The sequence below is a fragment of the Elephas maximus genome, chromosome 2, assembly GCF_024166365.1.
Source record: "Elephas maximus indicus isolate mEleMax1 chromosome 2, mEleMax1 primary haplotype, whole genome shotgun sequence".
Lineage (NCBI taxonomy): Eukaryota > Metazoa > Chordata > Mammalia > Proboscidea > Elephantidae > Elephas > Elephas maximus.
In genome coordinates this window covers 102,164,649-102,189,102 of record NC_064820.1, presented here as the reverse complement: position 1 = coordinate 102,189,102, position 24,454 = coordinate 102,164,649, and the positions used below count along the sequence as shown (strand labels likewise).

Sequence of the window (24,454 nt, the reverse complement as noted above, 5' to 3'; positions counted from 1 at the left end):
TACGGTCAGTATAGTTCGGAATTTACTCAATGGCAATGGGTATAGATACTTCGGAGCCCTGGTAGTGCAGTGGTTAAAGCACTCAGCTGCTAACCAATAGGTGGGCAGTTCGAACCCACCAGCCACTCCACAGGACAAAGATGTGGCAGGCTGCTTCTGTAAAGATTTACAGCCTTGGAAACTCTACGGGACATCTCTACTCTGTCATATGTGGGAAACTTAGGTGGCTTAGTGGTTAAGAGCTATGTTTGCTAACCAGAAAGTCAGCAGTTCAGTTCCACCAGGTGCTCCTTGGAAACCCTAGTGGCAGTTCTGCTCTGTACTATAGAGTCACTATGAGTCAGAATCAACTTGACAAGAGTGGGGTTTTTTTTTTTTTTGGAGGGGGGGATATAGATACTTTAAGGCACCCTGGTGGTACAGTGGTTAACTGCTCGGCTGCTAACTGAAAGGTCAATGGTTTCAACCCATTAGCTGCTCTGTGGGAGAAAAGAACTGACAATCTGCTTCCATAAAGATTACAGCCCAGGAAGCCCTATGGGGGCGCTCTTCTCTGTCCTACAGGGTCACTATGAGTTGGAATCGACTTGACAGTGGTAGAATATTTTAGAATATATTTTTTTAGTATTCTGGTTTTTTAAAAAAGAGACAAAGTACATTTTAAAAATAATTTTTGAGTTTATTAGGGGTTTTGTTTTTTTGTTGTTGTTAGGATGGCTCTCTAAACATGCTCATATATCTTAGCAGAATTTCAGAGAAAATTGCTTCCCATTGGGGAAAACTTTGTTTTAAATGGTGAGCAATAAATATTGTATTTACAGAGTCAGTGTATAGAGGGAACTCCTGGAGCCGAAGGGAGTCAGGCCCTTTGGACAGAATGACATCACTCTTCTATGTGGTTGCTCTTACACCACATATGCAGTTTATATTCAAAATTAAAGCAAAATTTGTCTAAAGCAATGTGGAAAAATGTAATCTAAGTACTAACCTTCTACGCTTTAGTTTACCTAAACTTCTAGAAGCTATCAGAAAATTGCATTTAGATACCACTAGATGTGAATGAGAACTTGAGTAAGACACATTTATCCCCAAAATAACATTAATAATTCTCTCGTCCCTATTCTGAACTCTGCTTTTAGGAGAGGAAAATAAGCCAGAAAGTTAGTTTCAGCATCAATAGAGCCTATTCCTGTCTTTTACACCTCTGCATACAGGGTGTCATGAAGTACCTTCTACCTCCTCAAAGAAAGAGAAATTTACTTAGTTCAGTCCTATACTGCATTTTATCATAGCATTATTTTTAATTCATCTATATTCTTTTTTAAATTTTTTATTGTGCCTTAAGTGAAAGTTTACAAGTCAGTCTCTCAAACAAAAATTTATATACACCTTGCTATATACTCCTAATTGCTCTCCCCCTAATGAGACAGCCTGCTCCTTCCCTCCACTGCCTCTTTTCGTGTCCATTCCACCAGCTTCTAACCCCCTCTGTCCTCTCATCTCCCCTCCAGATAGGAGATGCCAACATAGTCTCAAGTGTCTACTTGATCCAAGAAGTCATTCTTCACCAGCATCTTTTTCTATCCCATTGTGCAGTCCAATCTCTGTCTGAAGAGTTGGCTTTGGGAATGGTTCCTGTCTTGGGCTAACAGAAGGCCTGGGGGCCATGACCACCAGGGTCCTTCTGGTCTCAGTCAGACCATTAAGTCTGGTCTTTTTATGAGAATTTGGGGTCTGCATCCCACTGCTCCCCTGCTCCCTCAGGGGTTCTCTGTTGTGTTCCCTGTCAGGGCAGTCATCTGTTATAGCCAGGTACCATCTAGTTCTTCTGGTCTCAGGCTGACATAGTTTCTGGTTTGTGTGGTCCTTTCTGTGTCTTGGGCTCGTAATTACCTTGTGTCCTTGGTGTTCTTCATTCTCCTTTGCTCCTGGTGGGTTGAGACCAATTGATGCATCTTCAATGGCTGCTTGCTAGCGTTTAAGACCCCAGACGCCACTCTCCAAAGTGGGATGCAGAATGTTTTCTTAATAGATTTGATTATGCCAATTGACTTAGATGTCCCCTGAAACCATGGTCCCCAAACCCTGGCCTCTGCCACGCTGGACTTTGAAGCATTCAGTTTATTAAGGAAACTTCTTTGCTTTTGGTTTAGTCCAGTTGTGCTGACCTGTTCTGTATTGTGTGTTGTCTTTCCCTTCACCTAAAGTAGTTCTTACCTATACGTCTCTTCCTCCCTGCCCGCTCTAGTAACCATCAAAGAATATTTTCTTCTCTGTTTAAACTATTTCTCCAGTGCTTATAATAGTGGTCTTATACAGTATTTGTCCTTTTGCAACTGACTAATTTCACTCAGCATGATGCCTTCCAGGTTCCTCCATGTTATGAAATGTTTCACAGATTCATCACTGTTCTTTATTGATGCATAGTATTCCATTGTGTGAATATACCATAATTTATCCATTCATCCATTGATGGGCACATTGGTTGCTTCAATTTTTTGCTATTGTAAACAGTGCTGCAATAAACATGGGTGTTCATATATCTGTTTTTGTAAAGGCTCTTATTTCTCTAGGATGTATTCCAAGGAGTAGGATTGCTGGATCACATGGTAGTTCTATTTCTAGCTTTTTTAAGGAAGTGCCAAATCAATTTCCAAAGTGGTTGTACCATTTTACATTCCCATCAGCTGTGTATAAGTGTTCCAGTTACTCCACAACCTCTCCAACATTTATTATGTTGTGTTTTTTTTTTATTAATGCCAGCCTTATTGGAGTGAGATGGAATCTCATTGTAGTTTTGATTTGCATTTCTCTAATGGCTAATGATTGTTAGCATTTCCTCATGTATTTGTTAGCTACCTGCATGTCTTCTTTAGTGAAGTGTCTGTTCATATTTTTTGCCCATTTTTTAAATGGGTTATTTGTCTAATACATCTATAGTCTGAATCATGGTAACTTCAAAAATGAGAATTTCAAATTCACTGGAAGAGACATAGTCCTCATTCTGCAAAAAAAAAAAAAAAAAAAAATGTTAATTTGCTCTTACTTTATTACATTAAGCTATATGTAATATAATAAAATAAGGCATTATTTTATTACATAAACCAAAATGCCACATACCTTTTGCATTTCATTTTTGATATATTTAGTTACATAGACCTATGTAATCTTTCTATTGTAAGGCATTAGAAGTCTGTCCCCTTCCTTACAAAAAAATAATAAGAAGGATGAGTCAGTATCAATTTGATGGCAGCAAGTTAGTTAGTTTAGGAGAACTTTAAGTAAATAATTTGGAAAATTTTTGAATCAGTGAAAATAAATGTACGGGAACATATAATCTATTGATCTGAGTATGCTTTCAATTTCACTATTTTTAAAGGCCCCTTGCACATGTGAAGGACTTTATTATACAGAGATACCCTCTCTGTTCCACTTGACAACAAATGTAGCTAACTATAAATATTTAGAAAGATTGGATACCCTCAGGAAGATCCAGCTTAAATTTGAATTCTTTTTAATTATTCACAGTTAATATTTATGTTCATTTCCTTGTGTTTCTCTCCCTCCACCTTCCTTCCTCTTTCTCTCCTCTCCTTTTCTGTCCTCACCTTCCTCCTGTTCCTCCTTCAAATACAGAGACTGCTTTACAATTTGGTGCGTTTTTGATTAGGAGTCAGCATTATTGAATTGCGGTAACCCCCCCCCAGACATGAATAGCTGTTTCTATTCCATTAAGTACTAAATTTGGAGTAAGATTGATTTAAATCTGTTAACCAGGAGGCTCATTTATTCTGAAAATGATTACTAGGAGAATCATTGTTAGATGGCTATTTACATTTCAGATATCTTTAATCTATTGTGGGGATGGCAACCCATATCACAAAACAATATATTTATAAATTTTTGAATGAGAAATTAACTTGAGCTGTAAACTCTCGCCTACCCAAAAACCCAGTGCCTAAAGCACAATTAAAAAAATAATAAATAGAGAGAACAGAGGCTGCCATCTTGTGCATGCTGTGTTTATTGCCACACGAAAGCAGACCAGAAAAAAAAATTTTGCACTAGTCACGGACTTAAATTACACTAAACGCCAAAAGAGGGCACAAAATGTTGAAGTATTCGTCAGTGTCCTGACTCCTGAAAAAATAAAGCATAGCATTGGAACACATATTCCTTTATTTCAGAAGCTTCAGACATGTGAAAACATTATTGAAATGATTTAATTCATTTTTTTGAAAATTATTTCATCCTTTGTTTCAAAATAAACAGTTTATATATTCTTTATGTCTAGAATCCACTGCCTGTCTCTAAGTTTGTCATATTGTGGTGGCTTGCCTGTTGCTATGATGCTGGAAGCTAGGACACTGGTATTTCTTCCATATCACCCGTGGAGGGTCAGGGTCACGGTCATCCATGGAGGGCAGGTTTCAGCATAGTTTCCAGACTAAGACTAGGAAGAAAGGCCTGGAGATCTGCTTCTATAAATCATCGAATGAAAACCTTATGGATAATGGACTCGAAGGTACCAACAATCATGAAGTTGGCACAGGACCAGGCAATGTTTCATTCTGTTATACATAAGGTCACCATGACTTGGAGCAGACTTGACAGCAACTAACGACAACAACAAGGTCTAAAATGCTTTGGAGTTTTTAAGGTACAGAATTTGTGATCATAAAATAAAATAATAATATTTTTAAAAATAAATTCTGAAGTTAATATCTGAGAAAATGAATGTGTGAAAGGTTGTGCTTCAATATAACATTAATAACAATAAAATCTTAGTGTTATTGCAGCCCTAATACTTCCTATCTTCATGTCTCATATCTATTTTCCTTCTTTTGATTTCATCATTGCCATAAAATTATTTTGATGAGGGTAGTGGTTCAACTAATAACTAATAGCAAAGTCCATGTTTCTAGAAAAAGCCTGGGAATCACAAAGGGGTTAGTAGAGATGCTCTACGTTTGGTTTGAAAAGCAGAAGGCCGACTTTGCAATAATTTGGTAAGTGTTGGTGCCATCTTGTGGTTGGAAGAAATACTGCAATGAAACAGTGCTGGCACATGAATTGATTCAATCAAATCAAATCTCTGTGTGTGTAGTATATTTATAGTATATTATTAGTTGTTGCCAAGTTGATTCCAACTAATGGTGACCTCATATGTGTAGAGCAGAACTTTTCCATAGGTTTTTCAAGGCTGTGACTTTTTATAAGCAGATCGCCAGGCCTGTCTTCTGAGGTGCCTCTGGATGTGTTGGAAACTCCGAACTTTTGGCTAATAGTTCAGCACTAACCATTTGCCTCACCCCGGGTTAGCCACATGTTAATTGCTCCAATTTACTGGAAATTCTATTACAATAAAATGACTTGGATTCACTGAAAAGTCCATTTCAATAAAATAACTCGAAAACATGTGAATACTCTTTATCTCTCAAATATAATAAGGTAGCATTCACCAGTGGAGATCCAGGGATTATTAATCCCAGAAGATGGCCTTCAAGGAAAATAGGCCCCACTGACCCCATTTTGAAATTCGCAGCATACACGCACTTATTTAAGGCTATAGAAAACGAATGTCTTTAATTTTGTTTCAAGCCAGCATTTTCCAAACCTGTTTGACTACAGAGCTTCTTTTAAAAAATGATAGTAACACCTATTAACATCACCAGCTAATAAACTGCCAAAAAAAGTTCGGTAAAGTTACTTTCAAACATGAAAGCATTTGCTATAGATCCTTTACTGAGCCTAAACTAAAATAACAATGTCTCCACTTACCTGTGTTGAAACCACAAGCCGAAGATCTTGAACTACTAAGGCTTCTAAATCACTAAAGGTCCCCTCAGTGAAGAACTTGAAAATAAATGAAAGATTCCTTAAAGAAAACTATTAAAATTAATAAATTTTATTAATAGCATCCACAGGCCTTTAAGTGACGTTTGGAAAGAGAGGAATGTAGTAAATTTTATTCTAAGAAATCAAAAGACAGCGAGGAAAATAAGATGCCTGACCACTGTGAGTATGCACCTGGCTCTGTCTTCCCTGTACTCATTTTGTGAAATTTGCTGACATGTTTGCCATCTCCAGTCCAAGTCACTCTGTGGCCAATATTAATAAAATATTGTACCATCCTTAATGTTGTGTTTTCAGTCTCTAAAAAACACCCTTTCTCTTACCCTGACACCAACCCCTGAGATCTTTTGTGCTTATCTCAGACTCAAAAATATGTCTCTAACCCCTACTGACTCTTTGACCTACTTTTGTTAGCTGGCATTTTACTTATCCAGTCCATTGGATATTTTCTGCTTCAAGTGTCATCATGGATCTGACACCAAGCATGAAAAATGTTGTTAGAAGGCGGCCTAGCATAGCAGTTAAGTTCAAGACCCAGTATCCTACCTGCGTAACTTTGTGGAATTTACTTACTTACTCCATACTGTAGTTTCTTCAACTGTAAACTGTAGATAACAGTAGAGCTTATCTCGTAAGTTTGTAATGAAGTATGTCTGCTATAGCAAGTGTTCAGTAAATGTTAGCTACAGTGATCTAGGTCACTTTTGTGATTTAAGTGCTACCATCAAGACCTAGTGGACCACTCAGCAGAATTCCAGGAACTTATCTTACCTACCTCTTGGGAGATTTTGATAGTTAACCTATATGGTAGCTTTGAGGAGCTTAGACAACTAAGAAGTTAGTGGAAACATTTCACACAAGACCAATCTACTTTTGACACCAATTACCAGTGTGGGAGGGAGGAGCTCCCAAAACTATTCTCAGTTTTGAAAATTCACCTGAAGAACTCACAGAACTCACTGAAAGCTGTAATACTCATAGTTTATTCCTGAGAAAGGATGCAGATTAAAATCAGCCAAGGCAAGAAGCACATAGGACAGAGTCTAGGACTAAATATAGGGCTTCCATTGTCCTCTCCCTATGGAGTCAGGATGTATTACCTTTTTTGTATCAATGTGTGACAGCATGTTTGCAGTATTGCCAAGTAGGGAAGCTTATCTGAGCTTTACTTGTTCAGAGTTTTTATCGGGACTCTACTACATAGCCCAGGTAGCATAGTGGAAATGCTGGTGGCGTAGTGGTTAAGTGCTACAGCTGCTAACCAAAAGGTCAGCAGTTCGAATCCACCAAGTGCTACTCGGGAGTTTCTATGGGGCAATTCTACCCTGTCCTATGGGGTCACTATGAATCAGAATTGACTCGATGGCAACAGGTTTGGTTTGGTGGGTTTGGTAGTGCAGTGATCAAAAGCTTGGCTGCTAAACAAAAGGTTGGCAGTTTGAATCCACCAGCTGCTCCTTGGAAACTCTATGGGGCAGTTCTACTCTGTCCTATTGTGTCGCTAGGAGTCAAAATCGACTTGATGGCAACAGGTTGGGTAAGAACCTAGGCAAGAATCCCTAGGTGGTACAATAGGTAAGCGCTCGACTACTAGCAGAAAGACTGGCAGATCAAACACGCCTACAGGTGCCTCCAAAGACATGCCCAGCAATCTGCTTCCAAAAGGTCATGGCCTTGAAAACCCAATGAAACAGTTCATCTCTGCACACATGAGGTCGCCTTGAGTCTGAATCCACTCAACAGCAACTAACAACATCAACATCCACTGAGACCCAAGGCCCCCAGGCAAATACACTTCTATTAGGTAGGAAATCCAAGAGCTTAGAGAAGTCCAGGGCAAAGCCCAGACCTCTCTTCGGGCAAGACCAAATTTTTTATTATACTCCGGCTAAGAAAAATGCTTCAGGGAATGAGCCAAGAAATAAGCCTCTTCTCAGACAGATTTACTCTGTATAGGGCTCTGTGCTAAATACAGGAAGTTAAGCTAGCCTTTTTCCATAATAACTAAATTAAATGGTGTAGATGTCCTAATAGCAATAACTCTTTGGAAACCAAAGAAGGCCAAATTTCTTCAAATCACCTTTTCTTATAAGTGGGTTATTCATGGTTTTGGTGGATTAAAGAAAAGCGGAGGATTATTACACCCTGAAATGGGAGACTGTTTGTGATGATATACCAGAAGAAGCGCTCACTGGATTGGCCTCCAGATTAGAGGTCTAGTCTTAGCGCTGGCATAAATTTACCAAAAATATGACCTGGAGCAAACCATTTAGCCTTTCTTAGTTTTCTCATCTGTAAAATAGAGACAATAGTAAACTCACAGAGTTAGAATGGCAATTTAACTGTTAGTATGTATGAGAGTTTTATAGACCAGAAAAAGTTATGTGTCAATATTATTATTATTATTATTTATAGCATTCTGAATGATTTTTTTACTCAACATTTTTACAAAATAGTTCTATTATGTGTAGTTCTTAAAGAAGGAAAATATGGGTGTTCTGGTTTTCTATACAGCTGAGTAGAAAGAACAACGGACTTGGAATCTACAAGTCTATTTGCCCTCCACTCCTGCTACAAGTTTACTTGTTATGTGACTTGGAGCAAATTACAATGAGCCTCAGGTGGTTACTCACTTGCAATATGGTTGATAATATATGCTTTTACCAATTTCACAGTGTTTTTATGAGGATGTATTTGAAAGTACTCTGTATACTGTAAATTTTGTATTCATTCATTTACTCATTCATTTCACAAATGCTTATTGGGACCTACTCTGCCCCCGACACTGTGTCGTGTGCTGTGGCGGAGTCCTGTCACTTACGGAAGTTATATCCAATAGGAAATACATGCAATAAACAGGTAGACGTACAGGTTAACCGATAAGAAACATTATGATTAGCACTATGAAGGAAAAGTGCAAATGTCAAGACAGGAAGAATATCAGATTGGAAGGCTGAGGAAGGCATCACCGAGCAAATTATATTTAGACTGAGGTCTGAGTGATAAGTCAACGTCAGCCAAGTAAAAGGAGAAGAGGATGGGATGGAGGCCATGCAGAGGCTGGAAGCATAAAATAACTTTCTGCAACAGAAGTCTGGCTACAGCATATGAAGGAGCTCAAGATGAAGTTGGAGAAGTGGCAAGTCCTATAGTAGAACACATTATAGATTTTGGATTTCATTGTAGGTATAATTGAAAACTATTGAAATATGTTAAGCAAAGACACAGAAAGATTAAATTTGGATTTTTTAAAGTTGAGGCTGTTGCCGTAAACCATTAGTGGAGGAAGACACAATAGCCGTGGAAAGCCCAGTTAGAAAGCTATTTCAGCAGTACAGGGAAGAAAGTGTGTTAGCTTAACTAGAGCGATGGCAGCAAAGATAGATTCAAGGTATATTTTGGAGTAGAATTAATCTGATCTGGTAGTGTTATGGGTGGAAAGTGGAGGTATTAAGAATAATTTTCAGGTTTCTTGCTTGAGAAGCTGTCAAATAATGACACTATAACTGAAATGGCAAAGCCCAGCTTAGGGGAAAATGGATCAAGAGTTAAGTTTTGGACATGTCAATACTGGAATGTCATTTTGTTCAGAAGCCAGCAAGAAGAGAAGTCTGAATTATCAATATAAATATGATGGTCATCAGCATAAAATTGGGCTTTAAAGTCATGAGGACGAGTAAGAGAGAACTCAAGAAAGCAAGAAAAAAGGGAATACTTCCCAGAGTAAGAGCTGGGAAAGAATATGGAGAAGAGTGGCTGTAGAAGTCCAGAGAGAACCATAAGAGGGCAATGCCATAGAAGCCAAGAGAAGAACATGCTTCAGAAGGAGAAAGTGGTCAACTGTGTTGAGTGCTACTGACCAGTCATTGATTTCATAATAGGGAGGTCATGGTGACCATGACAAGAGCTTTTTCAGGGAAGTTATGGGGTCAAAAGCCTGAATGGAATGGTTTAAAGGGTGAATGGGAGATGAAAATTGATATGAGCATGTACAGAAAACACTAAAGGTTTGGTAGACACTCAAGAAGAGTAGTAACAAGAAGGAAGGGCATTTTAGGAAGGAGGACCATGGGGCATGTTTGAATGTAAATAAAGACAAGTAAGTAAAGATGGAGAAGGTGAAGAGGACTTGAAGCACTTACTGATGAAGATCAAAGACTACAGCCTTCAGTATGGATGACACCACAACATGAAGAAAACAGAAATCCTCACAACTGGACCTATAAGCAACAACATGATAAATAGGGAAAATACTGAAGTTGCCAAGGATTCATTTTTGTTGGATCCACAATCAATGCCCCTGGAAGCAGTGGTCAAAAAGCAGAGAACGTATTGCATTGAGCAAATCTGCTGAAAAAAGTCCTCTTTAAAGGGTTATAGAGCAAAGTTTTCACTATTCCCCATAGAATCCTTCACTATTGCAACTCGAGGCTTGAATTTCTTCTTCAGTTCTTTAAGCTTGAGAAACGCCAAGCGTGTTCTTCCCTTTTGGTTTTCCATCTCCAGCTCTTTGCACATGTCATTATAATTCTTTGTCTTCTCGAGCTGCCCTTTGAAATCTTCTGTTCAGTTCTTTTACTTCATCAATTCTTCCTTTTGCTTTAGCTGCTTGACTTTCAAGAGCAAGTTGCAGAGTCTCCTCTGATATCCATCTTGGTCTTCCCTTTCTTTCCTGTCTTGTCAGTGACCTCCTGCTTTCTTCATGGATAATGTCCTTGATGTCATTCCACAGCTCATCTGGTCTTTGGTCACTAGTGTTCAATGCGTCAAATCTATTCTTCAGATGGTCTCTAAATTCATGTGGGATATACTCAAGCTCATATTTTGGCTCTCCTGGACTTGGTCTGATTTTCTTCAGCTTCAACTTGAACTTGCATATGACCAATTGATGGTCTGTTCCATAGTCAGCCCTTGGCCTTGTTCTGACTGATATTGAGCTTTTCCATCATCTCTTTCCACAGATGTAGTCAATTTTATTTCTAACTGGTGAGGTCCATGTGTATAGTCACTGTTTATGTTGGTAAAAGAAGGTATTTGCAATGAAGAAGTTGCTGGTCTTACAAAATTCTGTCATTCGATCTCCAGCATTGTTTCTATCACCAAGGCCATATTTTCCAACCACTGATCATTCTTCTTTGTTTCCAACTTTCACATTCCAATCACCAGTAATTATCAATGCATCTTGATTGCATGTTCGATCAATTTCAGACTGCAGCAGCTGCTAAAAATCTTCTATTTCTTCATCTTTGGCCCTAGTGGTTGGTGTGTAAATTTGGATAATAGTCGTATTAACTGGTCTTCCTTGTAGGCATATGGATATTATCCTATCACTGACAACATAGTACTTCAGGATTGATCTTGAAAAATTCTTTTTGACAATGCAACACCATTCCTCTTCAAGTTGTCACTCCCAGCATAGTACACTATATGACTGTCCAATTCAAAATGGCCAACACCAGTCCATTTCAGCTCACTAATGCCTAGGATATCGATGTTTATGCGTTCCATTTCATTTTTGACGATTTCCAATTTTCCTAGATTCATACTTCATACATTCCAGATTCCGATTATTAATGGATGTTTGCAGCTGTTTCTTCTCATTTTGAGTCATGCCACATCAGCAAATAAAGGTCCCGAAAGCTTTACTCCATTGACGTCATTAAGGTCAACTCTACTTTGAGGAGGTAGCTCTTCCCCAGTCATCTTTTGAGTGCCATCCAACCTGGGGAGCTCATCTTCCAGCACTACATCAACAGAATATTAAATGACGCAAAAAGCATCAAAAGAAGATGGAAGGAATACACAGAGTCATTATACCAAAAAGAATTAGTCGATGTTCAACCGTTTCAAGAGGTGGCATATGATCAGGAACTGATGGTACTAAAGGAAGAAGGCCAAGCTGCTCTGAAGGCATTGGCGAAAAACAAGGCTCCAGGAATTGATGGAGTATCAGCTGAGATGTTTCAACAAACAGATGCAGCCCTGGAGGTGCTCACTCGTCTATGCCAAGAAACATGGAAGACAGCTTCCTGGCCAACTGACTGGAAGAGATCCATATTTATGCCTATTCCAAAGAAAGGTGATCCAACCGAATGTGGAAATTGTAGAATAATATCATTAATATTACACGCAAGCAAAATTTTGCTGAAGATCATTCAAAAATGGCTGCAGCAGTATATTGACAGGGAACTGTCAGAAATTCAGGCCAGTTTCAGAAGAGGACGTGGAACCAGGGATATCATTGCTGACGTCAGATGGATCCTGGCTGAAAGCAGAGAATACCAGAAGGATGTTTACCTGTGTTTTGTTGACTATGCAAAGGCATTCAACTGTGTGGATCATAACAAACCATGGATAACATTGCAAATAATGGGAATTCCAGAACACTTAATTGTGCTCATGAGGAACCTTTACATAGATCAAGAGGCAGTTGTTTGGACAGAACAAGGGGATACTGACTGGTTTAAAGTCAGGAAAGGTGTGTGTAAGGGTTGTATTCTTTCACCATACCTATTCAATCTGTATGCTGACCAAATAATCCAAGAAGCTGGACTATATGAAGAAGAACGGGGCATCAGGATTGGAGGAAGACTCATTAACAACCTGTATTATGCAGATGACACAACTTTGCCTGTTGAAAGTAAAGAGGACTTGAAGCACTTCTTAATGAAGATCAAAGACCACAGCCTTCAGTATGGATTGCACCTCAACATAAAGAAAACAAAAATCCTCACAACTGGACCAATGAGCAACATCATGATAAACGGAGAAAAGATTGAAGTTGTCAAGGATTTCATTTTACTTGGATCCACAATGAATAGCTCTGGAAGCAGCAGTCAAAAAATCAAAAGACGCATTGCATTGGGTAAATCTGCTGCAAAGGACCTGTTTAAAGTGTTGAAGAGCAAAGATGTCACCTTGAAGACCAAGGTGCACCTGACCCAAGCCATGGTATTTTCAATCGCATCATATGCATGTGAAAGCTGGACAATGAATAAGAAAGACTGAAGAAGAATTGATGCCTTTGAATTGTGGTGTTGGCGAAGAATATTGAATATCCCATGGACTGCCAAAAGAATGAACAAATCTAACTTAGAAGTACCACCAGAATGCTCCTTAGAGGCAAGGATGGCGAGACTGTGTCTTACATACTTTGGACATATCGTCAGGAGGGATGAGTCCCTGGAGAAGGACATCATGCTTGGCAGAGTACAGAGTCAGATGAAAAGAGGAAGACCCTCAAGGAGGTGGATTGAAGCAGTGTCTGCAACAATGAGCTCGAACATAACAATGATTGTAAGAATGGCTCAGGACTTGGCAGTGTTTCGTTCTGTTGTGCATACGGTCGCTGTGAGTCGGAACCGACTCGACGGGACCTAACAACAACAACAACAGAGCAAAGGTGTCACTTTGGTGACTAAGGTGTGTTTGATCCAAGCCTTGGCATTTTCAGTTAGCCTCATATGCATGTGAAAGCTGGAAAATGAACCAGGAAGACCGAAGAAGAATCAATACATTTGAATTATGGCGTTGGTGAAGAATAATGAACATGCCATGGACTGCCAGAAGAACAAACAACTCTGTCTTAGAAGAAGTACTGCCAGAATCCTCCTTAGAAATGAGGATAGTGAGAATTTGTCTCACATACTTCGGACATGTTATTAGGAGGGACCAGTCTCTAGAGAAGACATCATGCTTGGTAAAGTAGAGGTCAGCAAAGAAGGGGAAGACCCTCAACAAGATGGACTGACAACAGTAGCTGCAGCAATAGGCTAAATCATACAATGATTGTGAGGATGGCGCAGGACCAGGCAGTGTTTCACTGTGTTGTACACGTGGTCACTATGAATCGGAACCGACTCGACAGCTCCTAACAACAACACAGTAGTAGTGTAGATGATTTTCGAAATCGAGAACAGTAACTGGGTCTGGGGCATGGCTAAGATTCAAATGAGTAAAATACCTAGGAATAAATTAACTAGGCAGGTGAAAGATTGTATACTGAAAACTATAAAACATTGCTGAAACAAATTAAAGAAGATCTAAATAAATGAAAAGATATCCTGTGTTCATGGATTGGGCAACTTAATACTCTTAAAATGTCAGTATTACCCAAAGAAATCTATGGAATCAACAAGCCCTCATCACAATTCCAACAGTTTTTTTTTTTTTTTTTTACAGAAATGGAAAAAACCAATCCCCAAATTCATGGAGAATTGCAAAGGGCCTCAAAATAGCCAAGACAACCTTATTGTTCTGTTAGGGAAAGCGAGAGAGAGACAGAGATTTATTTTAAGGAATTGGCTCACGTGATTATAGGGGCCGGCAAGTGCAAAATTCATAGACCAGGTAACAGGCTGGAAACTTAGGCAGTCTTGTGTCCAAAACTGGTAGGCCAGGAGGTAGGCTGGAAATCCTGGCAGAATGTCTATTTACAGTCTTGATGTAAGAATCCTTCTGCCTTGGTAAACCTCAGCTTTTACTCTTAAGGCCTTCAACTGATTGAATGAAGCCAACCCACATTATGGAGGGTAATCTGCTTTACTTAAAGTCAACTGATTTAAATGTTAATTACACATAAATACCTTCATAGAAACATCAAGACTAGTGTTTGACACAAAAACTGGGCTCCATAGCCTAGCCAAGTTAACACAAAAGTAACCATCACAAGGTTTCTTCTATCTTGCAAATGTAGTAGACAATTTACAGGCATTAAGGTCAAACAATCTTGGTTGGAATCCTAACTCCACCTCTTGTTAGCTGTGTATCCATAGCAATTTATTCGATATCTCTGATTTTCTTTATCATTGTAGGGAGCTTGGAAGATATTAAGAGATAGTATGATGCATCCAATTTCTTTAATGAACACATGCTCCTTTCCCTGTGACTCCTGCTTCTGAGACCTCCATCCATTCCTAACGTTCTAAAATCAAAAACTTCTTTGTAAGAGAGAATATGGGACTGAGGATGAAATTGAAACCGAATTTGAGACTCACATTTTCCTAAATCCATTAAAAAAAAAATTTTTTTTTTTAGGCTAATATAAAATTTTAGCAGTATATATGTCTTTAAAACTAGCTGCATCAGTCAAGAAGATTGATCATCCTTTTTATAGTCAACCAGATGAAACTAAGAGAAATGTCAGATTAATCTTTATGATTTATAATTTGAGTTAAATTTTACATATGCAGCATGCAAAAAAAAGATTTTTAAATACCAGGACAAAATTACAGTGTTTAGATCAGAAGATAAATCCTGTCAAAAGATAAATTTCTACTCCTACTCATAATTATTATAATAATAATTTAGGGTCACTTCTATATATGAGGAAAAGCACTTAACCCTTATTTTTCCATGTGATAAGTTTCATTAACTTTCTTCCTTTAATGACTCTCTGATGTTTAGATGAGCTATTATTCTCTTGCTTCCACAGAAAGGCATGATTAACATGGATCAATCTGTATTTCTTTAACAGGGACGAGTGATCCATACGTGAAGTTTAAAATTGGAGGAAAAGAAGTTTTTAGAAGTAAAATAATACACAAGAACCTCAATCCTGTGTGGGAGGAAAAAGCTTGCATTCTTGTTGATCATCTTAGAGAGCCATTGTATATAAAGGTGAGCCATTTATTTATTTTTTCATGTCAGAATCTGACATAGAAACCCTGGTTTAATGCTTTTTTTTAATCATATCCCTGTTTGAAGAGTTTTTTTTTTTTTTAACCAGGGATGTACTTTGTTAAGCATAACTCTAATCTGTTGATAAGGTGATAGAAATGAGAATGAAGGGAGGGGAAGTTAGTGGGAACATTTTTCTTCAGGGAAGTTCTACTGTCAGTCGTTTAGGAAGATTATGAAGTACAACTCCTCCTGCTTGATGCTGTTAACAGACCTAGTGCACTTTGATAATGTAGGAAAACAAGCCTCTGTAATTTCTATCAAGAAGGAAAGCTTGCATAGAACTCAGCTGTTCTGTTTAAGAGTTATAGCAAAGGATCCACCATACCTGGGAGGAGAAAAATATCTGTCTCTAGTGGCATAGTGGTTAAGACATCGGCTGGTAATGGAAAAGTTCAGCAGTTCGAATCCATCAGCAGCTCCTTGGAAACCTTATGAATACCATCAGGTAGGAGATGGTTCTCCCTGTAATCATCCAGCATTCATGGAGGAGGCACCTAACAGAATTGTGAGAACATAAAAATGGGTGGTCAAAGGAATGGACAAAAACTGGGTAGTACAAATGGTTAAGCACTCGGCTACTAGCTGAAAGGTTAGCAGTTCACACCCACCTAGACGCACCTCAGAAAACAGGCTTGGCTGTCTGCTTCGAAAAAGGTCATAGCCTTGAAAACCCTATGGAGCAGTTCTACTGCTCTGCACACGTGGGCTCTTTATGAGTTGGAATCAACTTGACAGCAATGAACAACAACTGTCAAAGCTATGCCCTAGTGAGGTCCCAGAACCAATGGGTAGGCTAGCATTAAGGATGTCTGTCCCCATGTTGTGGGGCCAATTGCAAGCATGATTTCATTCTGAAGCCCAGAGCATTGAATTAGAAACCCTTAAAATCTCTCGCAACTCATTACCAGTAGGAGTCCTAAAGTTGAGACCAAGACTGAGTTCCATGTGCGGATCAAGTAGTCCCAACTATACTGAGGCAAGTAATGATGGCACCTGCGTCATCACAAAGAATCCTAGGTTAGGTTCTCTGTGCCAGATCTTTGTTGGGAATTTCCCGGCATGCATTATTCATTTTCCCTTTTCTATGGGCCCTAAATATCTCTTTGGACACCCATATGGTACCATGAAAACTAACTCCACCACTGCCTTTAAAAATAGAGCAAAGGACCTAGGCTAGCCTTTCAGCCAATTCCACATCGTTGGCCAAGAATGCACACATGACATAAGCTGACACATTGAGATTGCATCTCAGGATTTTTTCTGGGAATGGTGGGACAAAGAAGCCAACTCTTCCCCTCTGGATGTGAATGAGGGACCATGTTACCTTGAAGCTCCTGGCAATCAGTTAGGATCATAAGGAGAGCTAGTGTTAACGCCAAGGAAGCTCTGATGAGAACTAAAAAAAACCACTGCCATCAAGTTGATTGCGACTCATAGTGACCTCATAGGGCTTCCAAGGCTGTAAATCTCTACAGAAACAGACTGCCACACCTTTCCTTCTCCCGTGGAGCGGCTGGTAGTTTTGAACCACCGACCTTTCAGTTAGCAGTCGATCACCTTAACACTGTACCACCAGTACTCCTGATGAGAACTAGAGAGAGAGAAATGAAATTCAGGCTTTAACATTTACTTTCTTCAGTTGGTTTTCAGGATACCACTTTCCTGGTTTTCCTGCTCCCTCACTATCTGTTCCTTCTCAGTCTCCATTCTGGATCCTTGCCCCTGACTTCTAAACGTTAAAGTGCCTCAGTGCTTAGTCCTTAGACGTCTTCTTTATGTATACTTCATCTCCAGGTGATCTTCACGTTTGTGGCTTTTCAGTCAATCTACTCCCTAAAACAACTGTACGTTTTCAGCTCAGATCATTTTTCTGAACTCTATACTTACATTCAACCAACTGCTCAACTATTTAGGTGTTGAATAGGCATCTCAAACTCAACATGTTTAAGTCAAACACATAATAACTCTTTATTCCCTACCCCCCACCCCACCCAAACTTGTTTCTTCTTATGTTCCCCATCTCATGAAGCAGCAACCTAGTTTTTCAGGATAAAAACCTAGACTTCATCATTTGGGTCAGGGCTCGCCAAACCACCTCCACATTTGGTGATTCTCTAGCAGGACTCTTAGGAGTAGTTGTACTCATAGTTTATTACAGCAACACAGTGAGAGAAAAAGACACATCAAGCAGAGTCTGAGGAAACCCATGCACAGGCTTCCTATGTCCTCTCCTCCCCATTGGGAGGAGTCACAAAGAACAGGTTTCTTTCTGTAGCACCGAAATGCAGAAGCCAGTCTGAAATTTCAAGTCCAAGATTTTTAGCAGAGGCTGGTCACTTAGGCACAAGTATCAAAATTCCAGACTCCCAGAAGGAAAGCTTCTGTTCAGTGCCCCAGGTAGGCAAAACAGCCTATCAAAGGGAGGGTTTCAAAAACCAAGTTTCTAGGTGCCAGGCAGGAATCAACCCTACGAGAAGGCCCTTCTATAGATAGCAAACTTAGGCCTGCACTGTTAATTGCTGCACTTCCTTAATTCCTTTCTTTCTCTCCTACTTAATATATAATCTGTCAGTAATTTCCATTATCCCTACTACCAAAGTATATCCTAAATTTGACCATTTCTCACCTCCCAGACATCTAAAGACACCATCAACTCTTGCTAGGACCACTGGCCTACCAGCTTACATTATTGCCCTCAGCACAGACATGATTCACACAGTCGTTTCAATGGGAACATTTTAAGGCAAAAATTGGATTGTACCACTTTCCTGCATAAAAACTTCCAGTGACTTCCCACCACAATCAGAATGAAACCCAACGTTATACTATGGTGGGCTCCATGGCTGGACCTGAACTAATATCTCATCACTCTTCTCTTGCTCATTCCTTTCCAGACACTGACCTTCTTGTCAGTTTCCTTGATACCTTGCACTTTCTATTCCATCAATATGGAATGCTCTTCCCCCAGATATTCACCTGTCTTGCCTCTTCACTTCACTCAAAATCACCCTCTCATTGTCCTTCCTTAACACCTTATATAAAATAGCAATTCCCATCACTCTCATACCCTGGGATATTTTTTTCTCTGTAGCACTTATTACTTAACCTAAGTATTTGTTTATTTCCTGTGTCTGTCACTGCATGTAAGCTCCAAGAAAGCAATGCCTTTTTCTGTTTTGTTGATTGCTATATTCCATGGTGCCTAGAGTAGGACCTGTCACATAGTAGGTGCTTGACAGACATTTGCCAGATGAATGAATGATTTAAACTGCCATGTGAAAACTCTCCTGAAGCCATATATACCTATGGCCTCTTCAGTAATTTGAGCTAACACATTTCTATCCATGTTGAAGCCAGTGTGAGTTGAGTTTTTTTGTTACTTTTATCCAAAAGTATTTTAACTGATGCACTCCCCAATGCAATTTTTCTTGAGAGATAATTGAATCAAGATGATAAATGAGCTAGTTAACTAGAATAAAATTTTTACTGTTCTAAACACACTTGAGAATGAAAGGGGGTGTTACTAGGTCCCCCCCCAAAAAAAAACACTGCTAAATGTGCTGCCTAGCATTTCCCATTAGTCAATGCTCCATGAAAGCGAAGATCTCATTTAAATTGTCCACCTTTGAGTTTCCAGTGCTTCACCCAGAGTAGGTGCCCAAATTATATTTGTTGAATTTAAAGGAGCACTGTTTTTAGAATCCAACACAACAAGATTTGAATCTTGTCTCTTCCTAGTCCCAGTAATTGGGGGCAAGTAATGTACACTTTTCAAGCTTTGCATTTCTTCTCTGAGAAATGGGAACGATAATATGTTGTTTACTGAGTTGTAAGAATTATATTAGGTAATCTACATAACATGTTTAGCACTGTGCCTAGCTTGTAGTAAATATTGAATAAACATTAATAAGCATTAACTGTATTTGTTGTTTGGAGCCCTGGTGGCACTGTGTTTAAGAACTCGGCTGCTAACCAAAAGGTTGGCGGTTCGAATCCCCCAGCCACTCCTTGGAAACCCTATGGAGCAGGTTGCTATGAGTCAAAATTGACTCCATGGCAACAGGTTTAGTTTTGGTTTTGGGTACTTGTTATTGAGGGGAAGTATCTTTTTCTACTTTAATTCTCTTCTACACTCTTTATTTCTGAAACTTCACTTAGAACAGTGTTCCCTCTAAGAATAAAAAAATATTTTATAGGGGTTGGAGTTTTTTTTTTTTTTTTTTTTTGGAGCCAAGTAGCATAGCTAATAATTTCATTAATGAAAAGATTTTGGTGTTTCCATTCTTTCCCGTGTTTATGTCTTTGCTAACCGATAAGAATTGAAAACTAAAGTAAACATCTCACATTAGGGCAGGCTGAAAGACTCATGATGCTAAAGCAAGTCTGAAACTTGAATCACCCAGTTGGAGCGTCTACATTAATCAACTCACTGGATTCACAGCTCTCTACCTCACAGGTGTAGAAGTACCCTAGGTTTTCTCATTGGTTATTTGTCACTTATATTTTCTCCAGACTTTTAAGTGTGATACTGATATTATCAGGAGAGATTACACAAAATAAATTTCTCTATTGCTTTGTTGCACATTTTATACTATAAAATACACCACTGCAGTCACTTGCAAATACGAATCTATCGGTTGCATAAGATGTGCCAATATCTGCATGTGATATGCTACTGAGCAGATGACTAAAGCTCAGAAGTGTAATTGATCAAGGAGAATATTTATTGCAGGAGTGCTGAGCTTTTTACAGCAAATATACTATTGAAAGGTTGTATGTAAACCAAATGACTGTAAATTGAATAATTTAAAAGGAATTGGGGGAGCTTATGATTTAAACAAATCCTCTTGTGACTCTTCAAATTTAAGAATCCTTTTGTAATGTAAAGTATTTATCTGTTTTGTGTAAATATCAACTGTTTACATATTAAGTTTGTTTAAATTGAAGTACACTTGTACCACCAAAAAAAACAGTAACTAATTCAGGGTCGCTGCACTTGATGTTCCCTCTGCTCCTGCTATCTAATTGTTGTGCCAAGAACTGGTCACAGGAGTGCTGGCATATTCGCTTAATGGATTCTCATAACCTGGGCCAGTGGCCTGGACCATCCAGTCAAGTGCACGATATAAATGTTTTCTAGCTGAAAAGATTGGAAAACACAATTCTAACCTTCATCTTGTGCATTTTTTTCCATTTTAAAGGCTTTCCTCAATCTCACCTTTATTCTCATTTCGTACCTCATTCTTCTTACATTTAATGAGATTTCAGTATTTATTGCCTGTGCACTTCCTTGTTTAGCATCTGTCCATCTCCCTCACTAAACTATAAGCACTGACAATGTCAGTTTGTTCACTGCTGTTTACTTAATGCCAAGTACAATATCTGATGCATAAGAAATGCTTAATCAATATTGGTTGAGGGATAAACGAGTAAGAAAATTAATAAGAGTATGAAGACTAGCTAACTTCCATTTACTTAGAGTCCTTTGTTAGTGGCCATAAATGACTAAACTCCAAACTATCCAACCTCATTTCTTTTCACTCTCTTGCTCACTCTGCTTCAGGCACGCTAGTTTCTTGCTTATCCTTGAAGATCCCCATCTTGCGCTTGCTGTTTCCTCAGCCTGGAGTGCTTTTCCTCATACTACCACCACCACGACCCCATGTGAGCCAGAGCAGAACTGTGCTCCATAGGGTTTTCAATGACTGATCTTCCAGAAGTAGATTTCCAGGCCTTTCTTCCAAGGTATCTCTCCTTCTCATCATTCAGGTCTCCACACAAATAAACTTCCTCAGAGTAACCTTCCTGAACTTCCTAACTAAACTAGCAGCGCTCATCGCAACCTTTAGACTTTTGTTTCCGTCACACTCATCACTGAACTATGTGTATCTATCTGTTTATTTATGGACACTCTTAGCCATAAAATGTAGGCTCCAAGAGGTGAGGGACATTCTCTTATCCACCCTGGTATCGCAAAAGTCCAGAAGAACGCAGGGCACGTAGAAGACGCTGAATCAATAATGTTGACCAAAAGAAGAAATGCATTCTCGCTATTCTTTTCCTTTGTTTTGTTGCTGCTGTTAGTCATATTAAAAAAAAATAAAAATAAATATTACCCTCCAGTAATTGCTGTAACAATAAAAACTTAATTTAATTTAACGTTATATAACTTTATATTAAGTTATATTATAACTTAATATGTTTTAATCATTATATCTCAACAATTTTAACTTAGTTGTATGTTTAAAATGTCATTGTCCTATAACACCAGAGAATTTATCTTCAATGACCTTAGAAATATGAGGAAATTAGAATCACGTTCTCATTTTATCCTCACAGTAGCTCAGTATGCAATACATGTTTGCTGAATTTCATACCAATTCACTTTGCCCTCCATAATACTAATATCCCTTCTCTAAGTTTTTTTTTGATATGGAGAAAACTTACTCTAAGCTTGTGTTCTCTACATTTTTTAAGATTTACTGTATTTTACTACATTCATCTTCTTTAAAGTGCTTTATGATAGAAATCAGTTATTTAAACAAAATAAAATGTAATTTCCTTTGAATGTTTTGTGACACTCTTGATATTTCAAAGCATAAAAACACAGTTATTTTAGAAAAGCAAAATATTAGGAGGTTTCACTGTTTTTGGAGACATAAAAAACCCAAAACCAAACTCATTGCCACTGAGTCAATTCTGACTCATAGAGACCCTATAGGACAGAGTAGAACTGCCCCATAGGGTTTCCAAGGAGTATCTGGTGGATCTGAACTGCTGACCTTTGGGTTAGCAGCCAAATTCTTTAACTACCAGGGTTTCCTTTTGGAGACATAGACAACCACTATTTTGTAATCAAAATGTTTTCATTTAAAGCCTACATAGGAATTACTTATAATAATCTCTTGTCTCTTTGGTTGCTTAGGTCTTTGACTATGATTTTGGACTACAGGATGACTTTATGGGCTCAGCCTTTCTGGATCTCACACAATTGGAGTTAAAAAGGTAACTTTGAACTGTTGTAATATGAGTGCACCTTGATAGGAGCTGGGCTTATATAATAGACGATGTCAGCAGATCCTGTTCCAGTTGCAGCTCTGTTATTTACTATTTGTTAGCCTTCATACTAGTTAGCCTTTTTTAAGTACAACTTTCTCATCTACCCTATGGAAACAATAGCATCTTCTCTGCCTATCTCATTTGACAACTTTGATTCAACATAAAAGTCTTGGGCACCTGCTCTGTCCCTCAGCACTGTGCTAACCACCGGGAATCTAGAGATAGATTGTGATTACATTGCCCATGTGGTTGTAATGAGGCATAAAGAAGATTATGCATGTTAATCATAATTATTAGTTTAAGAATCAGGCCACCATATAAGAAATAAAGCTTGTGCACTTTGCTTCAAAGTCAGCAACTCTCTTATCATAGAGCCAAAAGGATTCTAATTTTGCTGTCACCAGTGGTCCTATGTTGCCAAGGATTGCCCAAAAAGTAGAGGCAGATTGGTCATATTTGCTCAGTTATATTAGTTTATCATTGTTTGAATAGTTGTAAAGCTACATTATTAGTAATAATTACCATTTCTTGCACCCAACTGTTGTTATATTAGGTGTCATCAAGTCTGCTTCGACTCATAGGGACCCTATGTACAACACAACAAAACACTGCCTGATCCTGCACCATCCTCACAATCATTGCTATGTTGAGCCCATTGTTGGAGACAGTATGTCAGTCCATCTTGTTGAGGGTTTTCCTCTTTTTTGCTGACTCTCTACCGAGCGTGATGTCCTTCTCCAGGGACTGGTCCCTCCTGATAACTTGTCCAGAGTATGTGAGAAAAAATCTCGCCATTCTCGCTTCTAAGGAGCATTCTGGCTATACGTCTTCTGAGACAGATTTGTACCTAGTTATGGGCTTATCTTTTTCAAAATGCATTTCAACATCTGAATTAAGAATTGATTAGTAGTGCAGAAGGAAAAAAAAAAAAAACAGGTTTAATAAAAGACGAAGCAGTCCTGGAATGGATCGCAAAGGGAGCTGTGAAATTTTCTTTGCAGGTTTTGGGTGATCGTGTTGTTATATCATGTGGCAGGGAGAGAAAAGGCAGGGGAATAGGCCAGATAACGACTTCGTGTTTTTGTAAATTTAGATGCTCAGAGAACTATAAATAGTAGAGCTCACTTATGTATTATAGTTAACTAAATTCGAGCACAAGTGGCAGCTCATTAGTGTTGGATGGACTTTTTTGCCTCTGACTGGACAAGAAAGCAGCCTTTTCTGTATTTCCTATGTGTCCTCCATTCCAACCTAGCCCAGGCTAGACCTAAGGATAGAACTTAGAAGGTTGCTGGCCCCTCACCTCCCTGCAGCTGAAAAAGTGCCCTAGATATTGTTGTATGCAGTCTATAATCAGGAAACCTGACCTCAAGCTAGAACGGACAATGCTGTTTTTCTAAAAAGGCCACAATTATTTTCTCTGTGACTTTTGCATAAAGATATGCAAATCACTTAATCACAGAGCATAAATTTCTCTTGTTCTCTATTAAAGATAAATCTTTGATGAAAAATAATTTTAAGTGGAAAAAATATAGAATGACTAAGAAAATAAAAAAAAAGAAAAAAGAAGATTATATATAAGCATTTGCTGTTTTATTTTGCCACATTACTTATTTTATATATTTAACTAACCACTTTTTCTCCTCCAAACCAAGTAAGTATCAAATTACTACTTTTAAAATCACACATTAAATTCTCTTTATAAATCAGGGATGTCTGGGTTTAGAAACATGAAAAATAATAGCAGCCATATAAATATTTGTGCTACTATGTAATGTATTAAGGTATAATGTAATTGGGGTATCTCTTTTTTAAAAAGCCATAAATAAGGTCATAGAGCAATTGCAAATATTCTTGA

The 24,454-nt window shown here is 38.5% G+C and overlaps 1 protein-coding gene across 9 annotated transcripts in view; it reads left to right on the top strand.

Moving 5' to 3' along the window:
* Positions 1-24,454, top strand: part of MCTP1 (multiple C2 and transmembrane domain containing 1) — a 610,169-nt gene that overhangs the window by 330,698 nt on the left and 255,017 nt on the right. For all 9 annotated transcript variants that reach the window (XM_049868369.1, XM_049868360.1, XM_049868332.1 and 6 more), the window contains exons 3-4: positions 15,332-15,474; positions 22,463-22,542. In XM_049868369.1, coding sequence (XP_049724326.1) covers positions 15,332-15,474; positions 22,463-22,542 — 223 coding nt within the window. The remainder of the gene's footprint in view (positions 1-15,331; positions 15,475-22,462; positions 22,543-24,454) is intronic.